Raw genomic sequence first — 19,665 nt, 5'->3', positions numbered from 1 at the left:
GGCTTTTGGACTTCTTCTCAAAGTTTAGAACTTTAATACAAGTTTTGGAGCATTACAGGTATGTAGGGTTTCTATCTACGTGTGAAAACATCATTATTTTTCCCACGCCATGTTCTTCCATGATTATATGAAAGTTCACCAAAACTAGGGTTCTGGACATTTTCATGATAACCCTAAGTACATGTACCATGATATACCATATTTGTATTAATAGTTCGTTATTGTGTTCTTAATATTCTCTTTTAGTTATTGAGAATCTGTCAGCAATCCATGAAAACCCATATGTTGCATTTTATAGGTTCTTAAATGCAAGTTATTAACTATTACCGAGAAGGTTTAATACTTGAAACTACATATGACAGCGTAGGATAAGGATCCCTCTGCCCAGTTAGGACGATTCCTTCATGTTCCCCATTGCGGGATATTGGATCAATTCATGTCATGTTCATGTCTCGTACTCCGGCAAGGTATGAGATGGCTTAGCTGATCGGGCACAGATCAGACGCCACATACTTACATGTCGGTTATACTAATACACTCCTACAGATATCTTTACAGACTTAAAATACTTTATTCATGTTATACACATTAATGTCAGATGATATTCATATTCATGTTCAGCTTACAGATACAGTTTCAGTTTCAGTTCCATTATACCATGTGCCATGTTTATTTCATTCAGTCGTTTTATATACCAGTATAATTCCAGTGTACTGACGTCCCCTTTTATTGCGTGGGGGCCAATGCAGGGATTGACTTATAAGATAACAGATCTGCTCATTAGGACTATTGCTCGTATCAGCTATTGGTGAGCCCTATGCCATTCGGGGTGTTATCTTTATGTTTCTTTCATGTTAGTTATACAGTTAAGGTATGCCGGGGGCCTTGTCTCGATAAACAGTTTAGCAATCAGACTCATGTTAGAGGTTTCATAGACTAGTTCAGTTATGTCATGTCAGAAATTCAGAGTTGTATAGCCAGTATTGGGTCAGTACTTACATATTTTCAGACTATTTTTGCATCATGATTTAAACAGTATTTCCATTAATATTAATGACGTCTCATGTTATGTAGACTATTCACGTTTTAAAAGTGTATTCCACATTAGTTCATGCCCCATATTGACTCAGCAAGCCATGTGGTTCACTCGGTCACATGCAGCAAGGCACCGAGTGTCGTGTTACGCCTGGGTCATGGTTCGAGGCGTGACAAAGAATGTTCCGGGCTAACACCCATTTGGGCATTACACAGCAAAACTTCACGTTCATAGGAAATTCTTTACATGTCTGCCCAAAACACACTATTAACAAACATAGGAGGAATTGCTTTCAAAATTCCCACCTTCCTCGGCCAAAAGGTCGGCTACTTTGTTTTGCTTCCTATAGCTATACTTTGGTACCGGATGTCCCAGCTATCTCATCAAGGACCTGCATGATAAGGCAGATGTCCCTCTTTGATCATTGTAATTACCTCAGTTGAGCCAGTGTTGATCTCCAGAGGCATTAGATTATTTTCCAGTGCAATTCGGAATCCCATAATAATGGTTATTAATTCATCAAGATTATTAGTGGTATGAGGAAGACCTTTCATATAGCCTAAAATACAGTTTCCCCTACTGTTCTTGATGACTCCACCTATACCCCCTTGTCCTGGATTCCCTTGGCATGAACCATCAGTGTTAAGTTCGTAAGAACTGGGTTTAGGAGATTAAATGAATATTTTTGTTCTAGTGTTAGCATGGGTGTTATAGGTGCATACTTTGGAACACTCTGGCTTGACTATAGAGATTAAAGAAGAAAGAGGGATGGTCATGCTTGCCATTGAATAAGTTGCAATTTCTATTTAGCCAAATACCCCAGATTCATGCTAAGAAAGAAAATGAATAATAATACTTCGTTCATGAAGATAACATAAAAAATGATTAAAATAATTAGTAATTTTGATGTGAATAGCAATAGCAATTGTTTCATGATATATAAAACATTAGATAGCTAATACACCTAAAAAGTTATAGCCAAACAAAAGTCTTCTCTGCAGATAGTTACGTTAATCTTCAATATTATTTATCACTTTTGGTTTCATTCAAAATTCAACGGCTATTGACTTTGTATTTAGTTTCTAGAACATCATATGTTCCATAATTGTGTTTCATTGGTTATTGTTAGATTATATAGTTGATAACTACTTTTAGGTAAAAATCCCAATTACTCTTCCAATTAAATGTAATCCAAATGAATAGAAAAATTGGAAATTGGTTGTTTGTAAATGAAGTTGAAAACTTGAAATCATATAGATAGGAGCAAAAGATAGTTGAGCATAATTCAGTGTCCGGTATCCATATTGGGCTCGACCAAAATTCAGATTTGCGCTGAAAAGTCACACATTGAGGGTTAAAGTGCTTCCTAACAAAGGCGACTCCGTACTACAGTCGAACATAATTGCTCAAACATATTTGATAATTTATACATAGAAAAATACAATAATCTTAATTGGAAACAGATAATAATTTGCTCAAACTTAATTGGAAGGTTAGCTCGGAATCATTGCAGATGATTCAATTTTTTACTTCATGTCCAATTTTCTTTTAAGAAAAATAAAAATGAGTTTTTTTTGGGAAGGGGGAAGAGTGGTTGGGTTTTAAACTTCAATCGAACTGTATATTGGCCCAACATATATGAGTTTTGACCTATATCTGGACCTGGGCTATACCAGCTTGTCTGGGCGAAGTCAAATATCCAATTTTGGGACCAATATTTAAGTTGTAGTCGAAGTTGATATATTTTTCTTTTTGCAAATATGTCCTCTTTGAAAGTATTTCAGACGTACGGAATGATGTTACAAAAATTTGTGTCTGAACTTTGGTAAACTTCGGACATTTTTGCCTGAAGGGCATTGTTACGGCTAACTTTGGACATTTTTTTTTTAACTGAAGTTATGACCTCTTGACAAGACCAAATTTCATAGTATAATGGTTGCACTTCAGACATATAGTGACTTGCCAACAAAGACATTTTTACTGAAATTGTGGCCTTGGCAAGGTCAAATTTCAGACATATTATGACTTCACTAAAGATTTTTTTTATACGAAATTTCAGCATATATATGGCCTATGTCAGACATCTTTGGCTTGAAGTTCAGTTGAACAAACTGTTGCCAAAAAACAATAGGAGTAACTTATTCTTCAAATTTCTATAGTTTAACACACGATTCGACATTCAAATCTACTTCAAATGAAGTCAAATTTTAGACATAAGCTCCAAATATCATGAAAATAAATAAATTTTAGAGATAAAGGTCAAAAACACACCTCAAGTATTACTTTGTTTGTGAGTTTTCTACATGAACTATCAGGTGTGAGAGTTTGCTACCTAAACTATCACCAACTAGTTTGCAAAATACACCTCAACTATCAGTTGTTCACTTTTCCCGCCTGAACTATCACCAACAAGTTTGCAAAAAACAACTATCAATAGGTATGTTTTGCAAACTAGTTGGTGATAGTTTAGGTAAGAAACTCTCACATCTGATAGTTTAGATATGAAACTGGAAAAAAAATGATACTTAAGGTGTGTATTTGACCCTTGAGGCTCGTTTGGTACGAGTGATAAGGATGAATAATTCTGGGATTATATTTGAGATGTGTTTAATCCACGTTTGGTTGGGATAAAATTGCGGTATAACTAATTCCGGGATTGTAGTGTTATTTTATCCTTGTGAAAAGGTGAAATAACTAATCTCAGGTAAGTTATCCTGGGATAGCTTGTTTCCAACCAAACAACCCCTTAAGTCTAAATTTTAACTGAACAACCTCAAAAGATGATAAACTATGGTTAAATTTGGGGGAGAACAAACCACTTAGTACAATTGACAATCAAACTGTGTTAAAGATACTCCCTCCATCCCATATTATTTGGCCACTTTCCCTTTTACACGCCACTTCAGAAATCATAAATAAAAGATGTATTTTACTATCTTACCCCTATCTCTATCCAATAAATACATTCTAACCAATATTGACTATTTTCAAGAATATTAAATACTGCAGGTAAGATGAGAGATGTTTAATTAATATTATCTTGGTTTGGTAAATGAACAAGTAATTTGTGATATATATTTTTAGTAATATGGTCAAGTAATACGGGAAGGGGGGAGTAACTTATACAGAGCCCGTTTGGCTTAGCTTATAAGTTGTTTTCAGTTATTTTGAGTGTTTGACTAACCAACTTATAAGCCATTTTGTGCTTAAAATAAGTCTAAAAAGGTAAGTTGGGGTAGCCCATTTTTTTTTTTTTTTTTGCTTATAAGCTGTTTTTCTGAGTTTTTTTTTTAAGCTAAGGGAAACGGGCCCATACTATATTTAGTTTGGATTATTAATAATCTTATAAGATGATAAGCCTTTTTTCCAAGGGTCCGGAACCAAAATGCCCCAAAAAAAACATTTTGAACCAAAATACCCCAACAAAAAAAAAAGTTACCAAAGTACCCATAGCGCAGTATTTTACTGCCTTATAGAAAAAAAAAATTGGTACTTCTATAACGCAGTATTTATAAACAGTACAAAAAAAAAAGCCCACTTTATTTTTTGTAATACTTAGTGTTATTTTCCATATTTTGACCAATAATTAGTCGTGTGTCAAGATTCCGAAACGTCAATATTTTATATAGAACCTGATATTTTTTTCTGCGTACAATAATGTAGGCTCAATACATCAAGGATACGTAAACGTTCGGATCGTCATTTTAGGGGTTGAAAAGGTGCCCGAAGTAAGTTTTGTTTGAAAAAACTTAGTGTTTTTTTCATACTTTGGCCAATGATTAGTCGTGTGTCAAGACTCCGAAACGTTAATATTTTATATAGAACCTGATATTTTTTTCTGCGTACAATAATGTAGGCCCAATACATCAAGGATACGTAGACGTTCGGATAGTCATTTTATGGGTTGAAAAGGTGCCCGAAGTAAGTTTTGTTTGAAAAAACTTAGTGTTTTTTCCATACTTTGATCAATGATTAGTCGTGTGTCAAGACTCCGAAACGTCAATATTTTATATAGAACCTGATATTTTTTTCTGCGTACAATAATGTAGGCCCAATACATCAAGGATACGTAGACGTTCGGATCGTCATTTTATGGGTTGAAAAGGTGCCCGAAGTAAGTTTTGTTTGAAAAAACTTAGTGTTTTTTCCATACTTTGATCAATGATTAGTCGTGTGTCAAGACTCCGAAACGTCAATATTTTATATAGAAGCTGATATTTTTTCTGCGTACAATAATGTAGGCTCAATACATCAAGGATACGTAGACGTTCGGATAACCATTTTAGGGGTTGAAAAGGTACCCGAAGTAAGTTTTGTTTGGAAACTTTAGGGTGTTTTATTTTTTAAGATTTTGATTTAAGCGTGTTATTTTTTAATCAAGACATAACTTTATTTTGAATATAAATATAATTCTAAAAAATATAGGGACAAAAACTAGTTGTAAAGTCGTCAAACTTTAGATGGTCATAACTTTGCGCTCGGACGTCCGTTTTACGCGTTTGTTTTTTTTGAACTTGCGTATTTTTTCGAGATCTATGCGGACAAACACCGCAAGGCAGTTTGGCCGAGCCGATTTTTAAAAAAACGCCTTTTATCCCATTCAATTTCGATTTCCCCCCAAATTGGCGTGAAATTTTCAGTTTTATTTACTTATAAGATGATGATACGCAATAAATTTCAACGTAAAAATCCCAGGGTAATGTAGCTGTGAATGTCAATTTCACTTCTACTGTTTCAATTTTTGAAAATAAAGCTGACTAATTTTCTCGACATATAAAGTTGACTAAAATAACCTTACAGTCAAACACTAAGTTTTATCAAACAAAGCTTACTTCGGGCACCTTTTTAACCCCTAAAATGACGATCCGAACGTCTACGTATCCTTGATGTATTGAGCCTATATTATTGTACGCAGAAAAAAATATCAGGTTCTATATAAAATATTGACGTTTCGGAATCTTGACACACGACTAATCATTGGTCAAAGTATGGAAAAAACACTAAGTTTTTTCAAACAAAACTTACTTCGGACACCTTTTCAACCCCTAAAATGACGATCCGAACGTTTACGTATCCTTGATGTATTGAGCCTACATTATTGTACGCAGAAAAAAAAATCAGATTCTATATAAAATATTGACGTTTCGAAATCTTGACACACGACTAATTATTGGTCAAAGTATGGAAAATAACACTAAGTGTTGCAAAAAATAAATTGGCCAATTTTTTTTTGTACTGTTTATATAACGCAGTATTTTACTGCGTTATAGAAAAAAAAAATTGGTACTCCTATAACCCAGTATTTTACTGCGTTATAGAAGTACCAATTTTTTTTTTCTATAATGCAGTAAAATACCGCGCTATAGCACTTAACGGCTCCGTCTCCGTTGGTGCTATAGCGCAGTAAAATACTACGCTATGAATACTTTGGTAACTTTTTTTTATTGGGAATATTTTAGTTCAAAATATTTTTTTTTTTGGCATTTCGGTTCCGGACTCTTTTTGCAAAAGGTATAACAATCCATTTCTTACAATTAGCAACCCCATTAGTTGGAAAAAGAAAATAAAAAACACTGCATTCCAAAAGAAAAAGTTGTTGGCTCTTTCTCACAAACTTGTTACTATTACCTTGAAAGTTGTACTTTAGCTTCAAATCCAAACATTCCCAAGTTCTCAAATGCTTCAAAACTCATTTCATTTCAAGAACTTCTTTGTAATGGCTACTCTCTTTCATTTCCCTACTTCACATAAACTCTTCTTTTCTCCTACCCCATCTCTTTGTATACACCACAATCATCATCATTTCCTTCTAATTTACCCTTCAAAACCAGCTATTTGTGCTTCTATTAAAAAACCAAGGTTAGTTCTCATTACCCTTTTGAGTATATTATAGTTTTATTTACTTTTCTTGAGTGTATACTGATCCTATGTTTGTAGTTTGTGGTTCTTGATACTGATTTTTTAGCACCAGTATGAGTGTTTTTTCTTCAAATCTTGGTTGTTTTTTGCTAAAGTATAAAAGAGAAAACATTAAAAAAAAAAAAAAAAAAAGGAGGGGGGGGGGGTGGGGGACCCTGAGCTGTCCACATTTTGCAACTTTGGTACTTAAAACGTAAAGTGTTGCTATTAAGGGTTATGGTTTCAATTAGGTATACTGTGTAGATTTTTGAAGAGGAAAAAGGAAATCAAGAAAAGAAGAAAGCAAAAAGAAAGAAGCTCAAATAAGAAGTGAGAACAATTAATTAAAAAGAAAAATAAAGGAAAAATGCTGTGTGGCTGCTCTTTTTGAACTGCTCCCTCTGTCCCAAACTTTGACAGTGAATTTGGACATAGAAGATTTAAGTTTTTTGACATAAAATTTATATATTTAGAAACTACGTAAAAAGTACTTTAAAATGACAATAATTAACAACTTAAAATACTTAAGAGGCACATAAAGAAATTCAGTTCAAAGGAAAATTTGGTTGACTCTCGAAATTCCAATTGTGCCGCATAAATCGGGAAGGGCGGATTTATTTTATAGCTCTAATGCTCAACAACGAGAGTGAAGTCACTCTCCATACCACCTGGCACTCCAGGAATTTTTAAATAGGAACATTATAGTTCGAGGCAATATCAACACCATAGTGTAAGTATGAAAGTTGCAAAACATGAATAGTTTGTATGTATTCTCTGGTAAGAAGAAATAAGGTTCATTTTCATCACTCACCTAAGTGTATTTTGGTTTTATCTACATTTTGTTATTTGTGCTGTGTTTGTGGTTTTGGTTCTTGAGAGTGACTTTTTAGCTATGAAAACCATTGGATGCGCTAATGTGAGTGATTTTCTTGTAATTGTGCTTCAATAAAAGTTCAGTTATGTTCAAATAATCTACCTTTCTCAATTGTACAATGTTTACGGTTAGGTTCTCGATACTGACTTATTAGCTATGAGAATCTTGGTTGCACTAATGCGATTAGTTTTCTTGAAATCTTGGCTTGTTGCTCTTATTGAGATGGGTGTTTGACGTGCTTTTTCTTGTCTTTGGGTGGGTATAGGGCAAGCCGGAAGGTGAAAAGCAATGTTGATCTTTGCAATGACATCAGAGAATTTTTATCTTCTGTTGGACTTCCTGAGGATCACGTACCCACCATGAAGGAGCTGTCACAGCACGGAAGGTGTGAATTTCAATGCCATTTATGTTCTTGGTTTTCATTTTCCATTTTTATTTCATTTTGCAGCTAACATTGGTACAGTTAAAGGATTTGAAGCTATTTAAAAGTGTATTTTATAAAAGCTGGATGTATAGTGGAATGGACCTAATTCATGTCAAACTCCAACTAATATTAGCAGTGAAAAAGAATTTCTCTTACTGTGAGTATAGCAACTAGATCAAATGAAATAGGACAAATGGAAGTTCTCTAAGTACATATTAAAGTGACCTGGTTAATAAGAAAGATTTACAGCACAACTAATTTTTGGCTGTAATTAAATTAATTTGATGAGTAACTACATAAGCAGCAGTTCTCATCTGCAAAACTTCTTCGTCAGTTTTCTTCCACTTGTTACTCCAACCAAACCATGTTTGAGCAAATCCCATGCATATGGAAAAGGTGAAATTCGACCAAGCTTGTCTTGCTTAATTTGATTAGTGAATGCCTTAGACTTGTCAAAAAAAAATAAAAAATTAGTGAATGCCTTAGTGTAGCATAACTAGGTGCCGTTGGACAAGACTCACAGGATAATGGTAAATAATTTGTAGATTTAGATTCATTTTGTGTCCGTGACTGTAGCCATCATCCTTGGTTCCCAGACCACATTACCAGGAACTAGGGCTGGGCCCCCTAGAATTGTATCTCTCCTTTATTCATATGATCATAGGTGGGACCCATGGCTGTGAATCAGAGAAGCAATTCTCAGTTTAATTAGGTTCCAAAATCATTAGATGTTCCATAGTATCTTGAATTTCTGGATGTGTGGCACACGTTATTTAGGTTTCACTTAGCATCATAGATTCATAGGAGTTTGTCATGATGTCGAAATGTTGCTAGACCACGAATGGGACCTTGTGAAGGATGCCCACTAGATAGCTACTAGGGGGGCCATCTTGACGGCAGAAAATCTTCGAAAGCGAAAGGTTGTTTGTGTCAGTTGGTGTTGCATGTGTAAGGAGACGGGTGAGGATGTGGACCATCTTCTTGTACGCTGTAGCTTAACCATGAGGTTATGGTGGGATATGCTTAGGTGGTTTGGTACTTCATGGGCAATGCCAAGAACTGTGAAAGAGTTAATGTTTTGTTGGAAAAGCGGGAGAAGAAGATGTAGGGCATGGAATGTGGTCCCTCTTGCGTTAATGTGGGTTGTCTGGAGTGAGATAAACAGGAGAGCTTTTGAGGGAGTAGAGTCGAGTTTTTATCCGTTGAGGAGTAGTCTCCGTTCTCTTATTTTCTTTTGGTGCAACCATAGAGTCCCTGTTTCACTGTTTGTATAGAAGATTGGGTGGAGTTTGTAGAGAATCATTTCTTTTTGTAGATTCTCTACCTTTTGGTATACCCCTTGTATACGGCCAGCTTTTTGGCTATGTTTATGAATGAAAATATATTTACTTGATTTAAAACAAGAAGAGTTCCTTATTTCCAGTAAGCAAATGAAGCTAAAGAGGTGAAGCTTCACGAAGAGGGTGCACTAGGGTAAGTGAGATTGTATAAGATTCTTGCCAGATATGTTGGGGTTAGAACTTAGTCTGTACGGACATGTGTAGTAGTGTATGTTCTATTGTTTCACGGATTAATAATTAATGTATAATATATGGATTGTAAAGTTTGCTATAAAAGAATTAAGGTGTACATCTTTTGTGTTCATACACTCTCTCAGTCGCTTCTTTCTTTCTTTCGGCTAAAGTGTAAATACATCAAAAAATTTGGATTTTGAGTCTTTAAGAACCAGATCGTGAAAAATGCAACATTTTTGCAAGAAGAACATGGGGTCTAGCATGCTATTGGTTTGGTGCGTTAGATCTCGGATAATTGTACAAGAAATAACGGGCGAGTCTTACTTAGATTATGACTATGATAGTTAAACTTCTTCAAGCAAGCTACATTGGCCAACAGCACCAACCCCCCACCCCAAAACACCCCCCTCAGGTCAAGAAAACAAGTCTAAGCTTTAGCTATGTGATTGTTTCATACATTCTACAGGCAAGACCTTGCAAACATTGTTAGAAGAAGAGGATACAAACTTGTCAAAGAGCTTCTTTTAACTTCCAAACAACTAACCTATGACTGCAGTGGAGAGGATGGGCTTGTTGAGAAAAGTGAAGACGAACCCTCCGGTCAGCTTATCCATGTGTATTAATAATAGGTTGTAACAACATTGCCAGTTTGGAATTTTTCTGATTGACAACCTGCTATTTAAAAGGTCAGATGGGAAGATAACAGACATGGCTTATGATGTTTCCTTGCCAAGTGAAGCTTCTGCAGCAGATGACTACACGAATGATGCAAACAATGATATAATTCTGAATTCTGATGAGCAAAATTCTGGTGATCAAGAACCCTTGGGCTATTCCTCCTTGGAGGAAAAGGTGGCCAATTTTATTCAGAATGGAGAACTGGATGGTGGAGAGGGTAAGTGATCCTCTTATTCCTCTTGTTTATCTGGGTTTACTGACAGCAATTCAGGTACTTTATGGTGACAATACTTGGCACTCCAATTCATCCATGTTACACACTTCCCATTTGGTCCCAAATATTTCATGCAGTTTCAAAAGTGCCACACTAACCATTTCAAGTCTCAACAACAACAACATACCCTGTGTGATCCCACAAGTGGGGTCTATCGGAAACAGCCTCTCTACCCCATAAAGGTAGAGGTAAGGTCTGCGAACATCTTACCATCTAGCAACTCAATATAAGCTATAGTTCTTTTTTTGATAAGGTAAACATTTTATTAATGTATAGGGGCAACAGCCCAGCATGCAAGAGTTTACAGAATTAGTGTATCTTACTAAAAAAATTGATTATCTAAAAGGGCACCCTGTCACCTTTACATACCGGAACCTCCAAGGTGCTTCAGAAGTTAAGTAAAAACAATAAACATGTCTCATTTGTATAAAACTATTTTCTACCCCTTCGAACACTCCTATTTCTATCTAAACTATGAGGTGACATTCGTTTTCTCTGTCGAACCAACTCTACAAACAAATTCTGAGAATCATCGAATCAAATAAATAAATTCTCTCCTCAAAAGCTAGTTTCCAGTTACGAATATGTGCCACTGGATCTAACTGTTCCTTTTTTGCTTGACTTTTCAGATAGCGGCTTTGAAATTTTTCAAGGAGGTGAGCAAGTGGAGGGATCTGTTGAAGGACAGAATGTTGTAGAAACAGAATCTACTACTCCTACGGAGCATATAGATCTTGTTTATGACGGTAATGGTGCTGAGATATTTAATGGAAATTCCATGGCACAGTCCACCCAGCATGTCAAATATCCTAGTATGCAGACTTCTCCGATGAGGTATGCATTTCTTGCAATATTTAGGCTTCCATCTGAATAGGTTCTTCATTTTCCGTGGGGCTTCATTTTTTGCAATTGTGTTTACCAATATACAGATCATGCTTTGTGAAACTTGACGCAGGATGAATGTGAAATAATCTGTATGCATAAAACCATCGAAGTTCTTTTTGTGTCTCATTCTTGTTGATTTGATAAACCTTCTTGTTGTGTCTCATTCTTGTTGATTCAATAAATCATATCTTTCGCCAAAAACGTCCTTCAACTATGTCCCAACCTAAACTACATCCTTGAACTATTCTTGTGAAAAAACATCCTTAAGAGTATCCTGAACTTAGCAGCTTTCATCCTTCCATTAGTTTCTTTCAAAACTTAACAGCTCTAACAGAAAAAGGTGGAGAGCACGTGACTTCCCCAAAGCTATCCTAATTCTAGAACATTTTTTCTGGCAACAACATAGATGGTTTGGTTGGGAATGGAGGTGGAAGACATTGGAAATCCTTGACAATGTATGGTGGTGATGACGGTGATACAAATGTGAAATGTTTGACGAGGAAGTAAAAGTAAGAGGCAAAGAAAAAAAAAAAAGACAACGACGACGACAAAAACACTAGGTGCTTTCTTCGCATATGTCCTTGCGTTGGTGGACAGAGTTACCTGATACCTGTTGTCGCTGGTGGGAGGTGGCAGGTATCCCATGGAATTAGTCGAGGTGCACGCAAGCTGACCCGAACACCACGGTTGAAAAAAAAAAAAGACGATGATTTTGAGAATATTTGGAGTCTTTGTGAGTGAAACATGACAAGCTGGTGACTATCTCCTCTGTTCTTTTTTTTTTTTTTTTTTTTTTTTTTAAGTTTCAAAAAAAAAAAAAATCCCCTTTGTTCTTTTTTCAAGAAAAAATTGAAGAACTAAACGCAGGCTCTCATGCGCAGAAGGCTGTTGCTCCATACAGAAATAACTAATTTCCCCGATTCACACCAAGAAAAAATTTAGGGCACCAAGAAATGTTTAAATTTAAAAGGGGATAATTGGTGAAGGCAGAAGGGAAAGAATAAACTGTAAAATAACGAGGAAATCAAATAAGTACCTTCACTATACTTCTATAGTCCTCTTCTCTGTTCACCAAAAACCCAGTGAAGTTTTTCTTTGTCCCAGAGTTTTGCAGAATCATTCTCCTCTTGGTGGCCACCTTCGTTGGCGGACGAGGCCCATTCTCTATTATATCAATTTGGAAGAAAGAGCATCGAGTAGAGAGAAAGAGTTGAAAGCTCAAAAGCTACATAACAGTAGGATGAAAGTTGTTTAACGTTAGATTCTTCAAGGATTTGATTTTTGTTTGCATGGATAGTTAAGATTTTGTTTAGATTTGAGGTATAGTTTAGATGTTTTTGGCTAAAAACTCCAATAAATCCAACTCGATGTTTTTCTGCACACTATCAACAAGCTGATGGCTTTTTCTTCTTTGAAGAGTTCACATTTCCTGTCCGCTTCTTGTCTATGGTATTTTCTTACTAGCTCTAAGATTACAGATCAGATATTAATCTAAAGATGCTTCTTTTTCAGCTTATTTGCATCTTTCTGTTATCTGAATGCACCTTGATTTTTGTAGGAATGATAGCCTGTCAACTGAAGGGAGAAATAGTGCTGATACTGAGGTGATAAAATTCTTTGTTCTGATTGTTTGCTTTTTATTTGATTCCACCTTTGACTTGGAATTTCCTTTGCCTTTATATTTTATATGTTAGCCCCACAAAATGGAGATTGAAGCTGAAACTAATAGTCTCAAGTTCATGCTGGTACCGCTCTTTATTCACTGTTGAAATTTTGCTTACCTTACTTGGTTCAATGTTTCTTTGTTTATTGATTATTGACATACATTTTCCCATAAGAATTCCAATGCCTTAAATGGTTTTTTGCTGTTCTTAGCATCAGAGGGAGCTGGAGTTAACTCACTTGAAGCAGCAGATTGAAGAGGAAAAGGTATAATTTTCCTTCTTACTTTTCCTCTACAAAGACCTAACTCCCTTTTTTGTCTTGCGATAGTAGTGGATATTTTCCTTCTTTTAATGAAAAATTGACATAAACAACCGCCCACGAAAATTGTAGCCAGCAAATGTGAATTTTGTGTATATTAATGTATTTAATATACACAAAATATACATTTTTAATACATAATAGTGTATATTGTTTGTATATTAGGTTAGCGAATGTAATTATTTTTGGCCAACCGGCCAAAAGTGTAACTTGCCCTTTTCTAAATGACAGAAAAGACACATTTCTCTGCGCTGCTGGCATGTTGCCACTTATTTGTCATCCTTATGTCATCTTAACTGTTGACTTATGATCTCTCATGTTCAGTTTCTTCATTATATCTTGTAATGTACTAAGTATTACTTGATGTTTTGATGATACAATGTTATACACAATAAACCAACTCAATAAACTATGAAAAAGACCAGTTGATAAGGGAAACTGGAGTGTTCTTTCTTGGAACTTGCTGTGGCATTTGAATTGAACTAGTTTATTCATGCTGCTGATATGATCATTAATATTATATTTTGGTAATTCATTTCAGCTACTCTGGTCGTGTATTACTGTGTGCGAGAATTTTATCATAAATTTGAACAATTGGTTCTTCATGAAGTGGAAAGGTGTAATTTTCTTATAATTCTATTTTCAGCGAAAACTGTCTATTTTGCAAATCAAAGCTGAAACAGAAATCAGAGATGCACAAAGACTTATTACAGAAAAAGATGCTGAGCTAAACGCTGTTGAAGATAGCCTTTCAGGACTGAAGGAGGTATTCAAACAACCTCTTGTATTAATATTCCTGAATTTACAAGATTCTTGGCTACTGCAACCAAAGTATAACATGGAAAAATAATTGGGAAATTGCTCCACCTTCTGCTGAAATGAGGTTTTATGAAATTTAAATATCTACCAGAAATGTCATAAAGATGTTGGCTTCATTAAAGGTAATATCATTTAAATAATATTTGACATAGCAGAAGCAGTAAGAACTTGTGATTTCTGAGAGAAAGGAAAATCAAGAAATTTTTTATTTTGATAACCGTGGTGTCCGGGTTAGCTTGCGCGCACCTCGACTAAATCCATGGGATACCTGCCACCTCCCATCAGCAACAAATACTAGGTAACTCTATCCACCAAGGCTAGAACATATGGGAAGAAATCACCTAATGTTTTGTCTCTACTAGGAATTGAACCTGAGACCTCATGGTGCTCAACCCACTTCATTGACCATTAGATCACACCCTAGGGTGCAATCAAGAGAAAATTCATAGTGAACTTGAACTATAATAATGTTTGGAAGTTTGAGTCTTGGTCACTACCCAGTGTAATCCCACAATAGTGGGGTCTGGGGAGGGTAAGATGTACGCAGCCTTACCCCTACCTAGGTAGGGAGGCTGTTTCCGATTGACCCTCGGCAACCCTCCTCCTTTATCCGGGCTTGGGACCGGCAATGTGAGCGAGCTCACACAAGCGGAGTTTGTTTGGAAGTTTGAGTGAAACAAATAAAACAAGAGTTTAAATGCTGAAAACCCTAATCTGAAACTAATTAGAATTCATTGTCCTCATCAATACAAAAAAAAGAACAGATAATAAATAGAATAGAAAGAGATCCTAAATAACTAGGAAACTAAAGCCCCACCTCCAACTTTCCATCCTATGGCTTGTTGATATAGCACATTTTCTTCTGTTAGGTTGAAGTTCAATACCGGGCAGATGGAGAACATGTTGAGGTGGCTGGCAGCTTCAATGGGTGGCATCACAAAGTAAAAATGGATCTACAAGAATCATCAGATCCCATTGGCAAAGATATACAAGCATCATCAGATATCATAGATCCCACTGGCATGAGGTTATTATTCTATCTATTTCTTTATTTTGGGGTGATTCTTAATGTATCAGTTTATCAGTTGTGTAATTTCTGACTCCTTAGATATGGTACTCGTATTTAGGTTATTTCCTTTTCATCTCTTCCTATCGTTTTGTACTACTTCAAATCTTCAATAACACATTGTTTGTTGCATGTCCTTTTTCCTTATAAGTAGTGTCTTTCTCTGATCCTGAAGGCTTAAGATATTTGGCATTCTCTATATGTGTAGTTAATTCTAGTCTGATGTTTATAGTTCTCAACTGCTAAAACTAACTTTGAGACATTTGGGTACTGTATATTCGTGCTAAAATGGAAACTAGCTACATTTGCAAAATAGTACAAGGGATGGATGTAACTACAATGAGAGGGAAGGAGAGAGTAGGGAGGAAAGCAGTTTCCTCTTTCCTCTTCTCGTGAGAAAACAAAGTATGTCCCTGGGATTTCATAGGAGTAGAAGAAATGTATAACAATGCGTTAGGAAGTGTCTTCCTTTACCCTGATTTTGGTCTTAAAGCGACTGACAAGACACTGCTTAAGTTAAGTAGTGCCTTCATGATCATCGCTTGTTATAACAATGCCATCTACATGAACAACCAAGAATATGTGTTTGCCGTAATGAGAATATGAAGTGATCAACATGACTAAGGCATGTCAAATTGTTGGACAACAATACTTGAACGACCAAACCAAGCCCTTAGTGATTGCTTAAGACAATATAGAGATCAACATAGTGTACGAACTTGGAGGTTGGAGGTTGATCCATGTAGTCCTCCTCAGTGAGTTCGTCGTGAAGAAAGACAATTTTTATATCCAAACTGACAGAGGGGCCAATAGAACATGACTAAGAAAAATAATACAAATGATAACTAAGCAAACCTTATCAAAAATAAATAAACTGTATGGAGAAAGAATTTAAATAACTACAATTACACGGAATATGTAAAGTGATTATCATATCAATCAAGTATCAAAACCATCTTAATTTTTTAATTTAGATTAAAAGATAGTTTTATGTTTTTTGGAACTAGTTTTCTTATACTAAAATTTTAATTTCTTGTCCTAATCAATAAAAATACCTTTGAAACGCTTAATTATAATTAATGCATCACTTGCCAGCTAGTATATTTTTTTCCTACTATTTTCCTCTTAAAGATATAGTCAACGGGAGATGAGGCACTCACCTTAGCACCATAGTGCCTCGCTACTTAAGCGAAGTGAAGCACACAACCTGCTTTTAGCTTAGCTCAGGGCCAAAATCCATGATCTACTGGGTGTAAATCTATAGTTGGCTTCTTGCCCTGATAAATTTGAACTATTCTTATCTTTTGAGTCATCATATTTTTTCATTTGTAATACTATGAATAACATGATAAACGATGCGTTCCAGGGAACCTCGACTTTGGAAAACCGTGTTATGGCTGTATCCAGGGATATATGAGGTACATTATCTACAAACTACTGTATGATAGGCAATAAGCTGGCTGTGTGGTCACTTATCGCCTCATAGTTGTATTTGGAATATGTAACTTGGCTTTTCTTGACATGCATTTGTGTTGTCCATAGACAATGCTATTAGGAGTACATTGGTTGATTCTTTAAAAGATCTTAAACTCTGTCCAAACTCATCTGTGGTATTCTTGTTTGAGTCATGTTCATAACTTTGCAGTACTCATGAGGAGAACAGGCAACTGAATTAGAGAATTGAGGTTGAGTAAAACTAATAACCACGATGGAGTTTCATTCATACAATGTGTTGATAAAAGAAACAATGTATATTTTCTTGCAGTTATAAATTAGATTCAGCTTATGTTGCTTGGACTCTTAAAAAATGCTGACGGGTGCGTGTTAGATCCTCTCCAAAAGTAGTGGATTTTAGAGGATCCGACACACGTGGGGCAACATATTTGGAAAGTCGGAGCAACCGAGGATTTAGCAGTTGTTCCTGTGGTAGGATTGTTGTCTTCAAAATGCTCAATCAGTCGCTGGAAAAAAGAAAGTGTCGTTACTTCATTAGATTTTACATGGTCAGAAAAATATGTGAACATTCAGATTATTAAGTAGGCCTTTGGACATAAAAACTATGGCACTTGAAAAGTAGTATTTGGAGTTAAGTTGAAAAAGGGTATTTGGAAATTGAACTTGTGTTTTTCTGCACATGCATTTACTTGCAAAAAAGTTGAAATTTTGTGCGTGGAAAAGATCTTTCACTTGAAACACTGGTTTTGAAACTCATCTTCAAAAAAAAAAAAATTCAAAAACTCTATCCAATGTATAACCAAACATTGTTTTGAAAACAAGGAAAAAATTTCTATGGCCAAACGGCTCCTAAGTCGGAAGCAAAGAACAATCATTGCAAGTGTATCCAGTTTAGTTAAGTCCAAAAACAGATGGAGATCCAGGGACCAGGTATGCTCCAGTTTGCAATTTTTGGTATAGGATCATAGAATCTATTTGGTGAATCCACAAACCAAAATACTATTGAAAATCTCCTTTCTCACCCCGATAGAGGCAGACATAGACGCACACACGCACAAAGAAAAGACGGCAACAAAAATAAACGAGGGAAAGAGGAGGAGGAAAATAGACTGACCTCTCAGAGTCAATTGAAGGGGTCCACTAACTCTTTGCCCATTTCTGACCATAGTTCTCTGATGAAAGTTCAACTATTGTGCTTACTAATTTTGATTTTAGGAAGAAGTTTACAGCGATTGTTCTGCTCAGGCACTTCACTCAAAAAAATCAATTTTCATTGCTTCAACCTTAAATTTTTATAGTCTGATAATCTCACTTAACCAAGGACTTCTTAAATTAGAATGTCCTACCATGAGTGGGCAAGTTGAGTCCTCTGATGAGTTCCTATTTATATTAATCAATCTTACCTCTGCATAACAGCTTTTCTGTTCTCCTGCTTTAAAGATGTTTGAATGTGTCTTAACATTGTTCAAGGACTTTATTTCGTACAGATAAAATTTATCGTTGATAACCACTGGACAACTGATCCTCAAAGAGAGTCTGTGACGAGAGGTTCAATACACAACAATGTACTGCGAGTTGATAGATGACTTGGGCATTGCATTCCCACATGCAGATACCGAGGTAGCTTAGTAATCTCTTCCGACAATTATGACGTAGAGCCAACATTACATTTCTTTGTTTACAACCCTACCGACTGGAAATGCCACTTTCTTTCTCTTTTTGAGAATGTTGGTGGCGGTTGACATGTTTGCTCTTTTAATCCGTATAAACTCTGATTTTCTTATTCTTCCTCTCATCATTTGCTAATCTTTTACCTTCCCCTCCCCAAAACGTGCCTCGACTCTTCCCTGCAGACAATTGCAAGCAGCAGTAAGGATCTAGTTTGAAGTTCATTCATGAAAGATCAATCATGCAGTCTATGGATCATGTTGCTTTTATATTGTTGCAAATCAATGAGCCGGTCCAATGCAATTTGAAAAGTTACATGCTTCGTCTACCTTCAAAGCGCCTCGTCCTACTGAAGACACAGGCTATATTGGACTACTTGCACAGCATAGCAGCTGCTGGTGTAAACGTTTAGTTGTAGGCTGTAGAGTTCTGATATGCACATAGTTGAATAAGAGGAAGCAAAATGTAGTCACTAGGATGAATTTTGTTACTATTGTGTTTGTACAATGGTGAATTCTTTGTAAAATTTTAATGGGGTGGCAAGTTTCCACCCTACCATTTAAGCCAATATTGGCGAACTTCAGGCAAAAGCGCTCTTCCGGTTACTTGCTTCTTCATCATATTCTTCGTGGTTGTTGTATACTAGTGTGTTTCGAATATATTGTACGTCAATTGAAGTATAATGCTTGAGTGAAATTTTACATCAGAACCACGGATGAAGCATTTGTGAGCTGCATTTAGTCAAACTTTTTTACAACCACACGTGTTTGAAACAGAAGAACGGCAAAAAAAAAAAAAAAGAGGCAGCTCGGTGCACTAAGTTCCTGTTATGTGCGGGATCCGGGGAAGGGCCCGGACTATAAGGATCTATTGTACGTAGCCTTACCTTACATTTCTGCAAGAGGCTGTTTTCACGGCTTGAACCCATGGCCTCTAGGTCACATGACATCAAATTTAGCAGTTATGTTAAGGCTCTCTTCAAACAGAAGAACATTTCACAATATTAAACTTATCAAAAACTATGAAAGAATTAATTCCAGGATTTCACAATATTAAACTTATCAACAACCATGAAAGAAATTATTCCGGCA

General features: G+C 35.8%; 1 protein-coding gene across 3 annotated transcripts; it reads left to right on the top strand.

Moving 5' to 3' along the window:
* The first annotated feature begins 6,578 nt into the window (after window positions 1-6,578).
* On the top strand, window positions 6,579-19,164 carry LOC132630003 (protein PTST homolog 3, chloroplastic). 3 transcript variants are annotated; one of them, XM_060345486.1, is made up of 14 exons: window positions 6,579-6,895; window positions 8,074-8,193; window positions 10,213-10,346; window positions 10,438-10,641; window positions 11,328-11,532; window positions 13,142-13,187; window positions 13,278-13,328; window positions 13,459-13,512; window positions 14,213-14,332; window positions 15,255-15,412; window positions 16,818-16,869; window positions 17,729-17,836; window positions 18,394-18,526; window positions 18,760-19,164. In XM_060345486.1, exons 1-13 carry the CDS (start codon window positions 6,714-6,716, stop codon window positions 18,490-18,492), a joined length of 1,533 nt encoding a protein of 510 aa, XP_060201469.1. In that variant the 5' UTR covers window positions 6,579-6,713; the 3' UTR covers window positions 18,493-18,526; window positions 18,760-19,164. The 3 variants fall into 3 exon arrangements, with proteins under 3 accessions (XP_060201469.1, XP_060201470.1, XP_060201472.1); XM_060345487.1 differs by lacking the exon at window positions 13,278-13,328 and having other exon boundaries at window positions 13,465-13,512; XM_060345489.1 differs by lacking the exon at window positions 17,729-17,836 and having other exon boundaries at window positions 6,580-6,895.
* The last annotated feature ends 501 nt before the right edge of the window (window positions 19,165-19,665 follow it).

The sequence above is a fragment of the Lycium barbarum genome, chromosome 3 (genome assembly GCF_019175385.1).
Source record: "Lycium barbarum isolate Lr01 chromosome 3, ASM1917538v2, whole genome shotgun sequence".
Lineage (NCBI taxonomy): Eukaryota > Viridiplantae > Streptophyta > Magnoliopsida > Solanales > Solanaceae > Lycium > Lycium barbarum.
The sequence above is the reverse complement of the archived record's forward strand: the minus strand, read 5'-3'. Positions and strand labels throughout refer to the sequence as shown.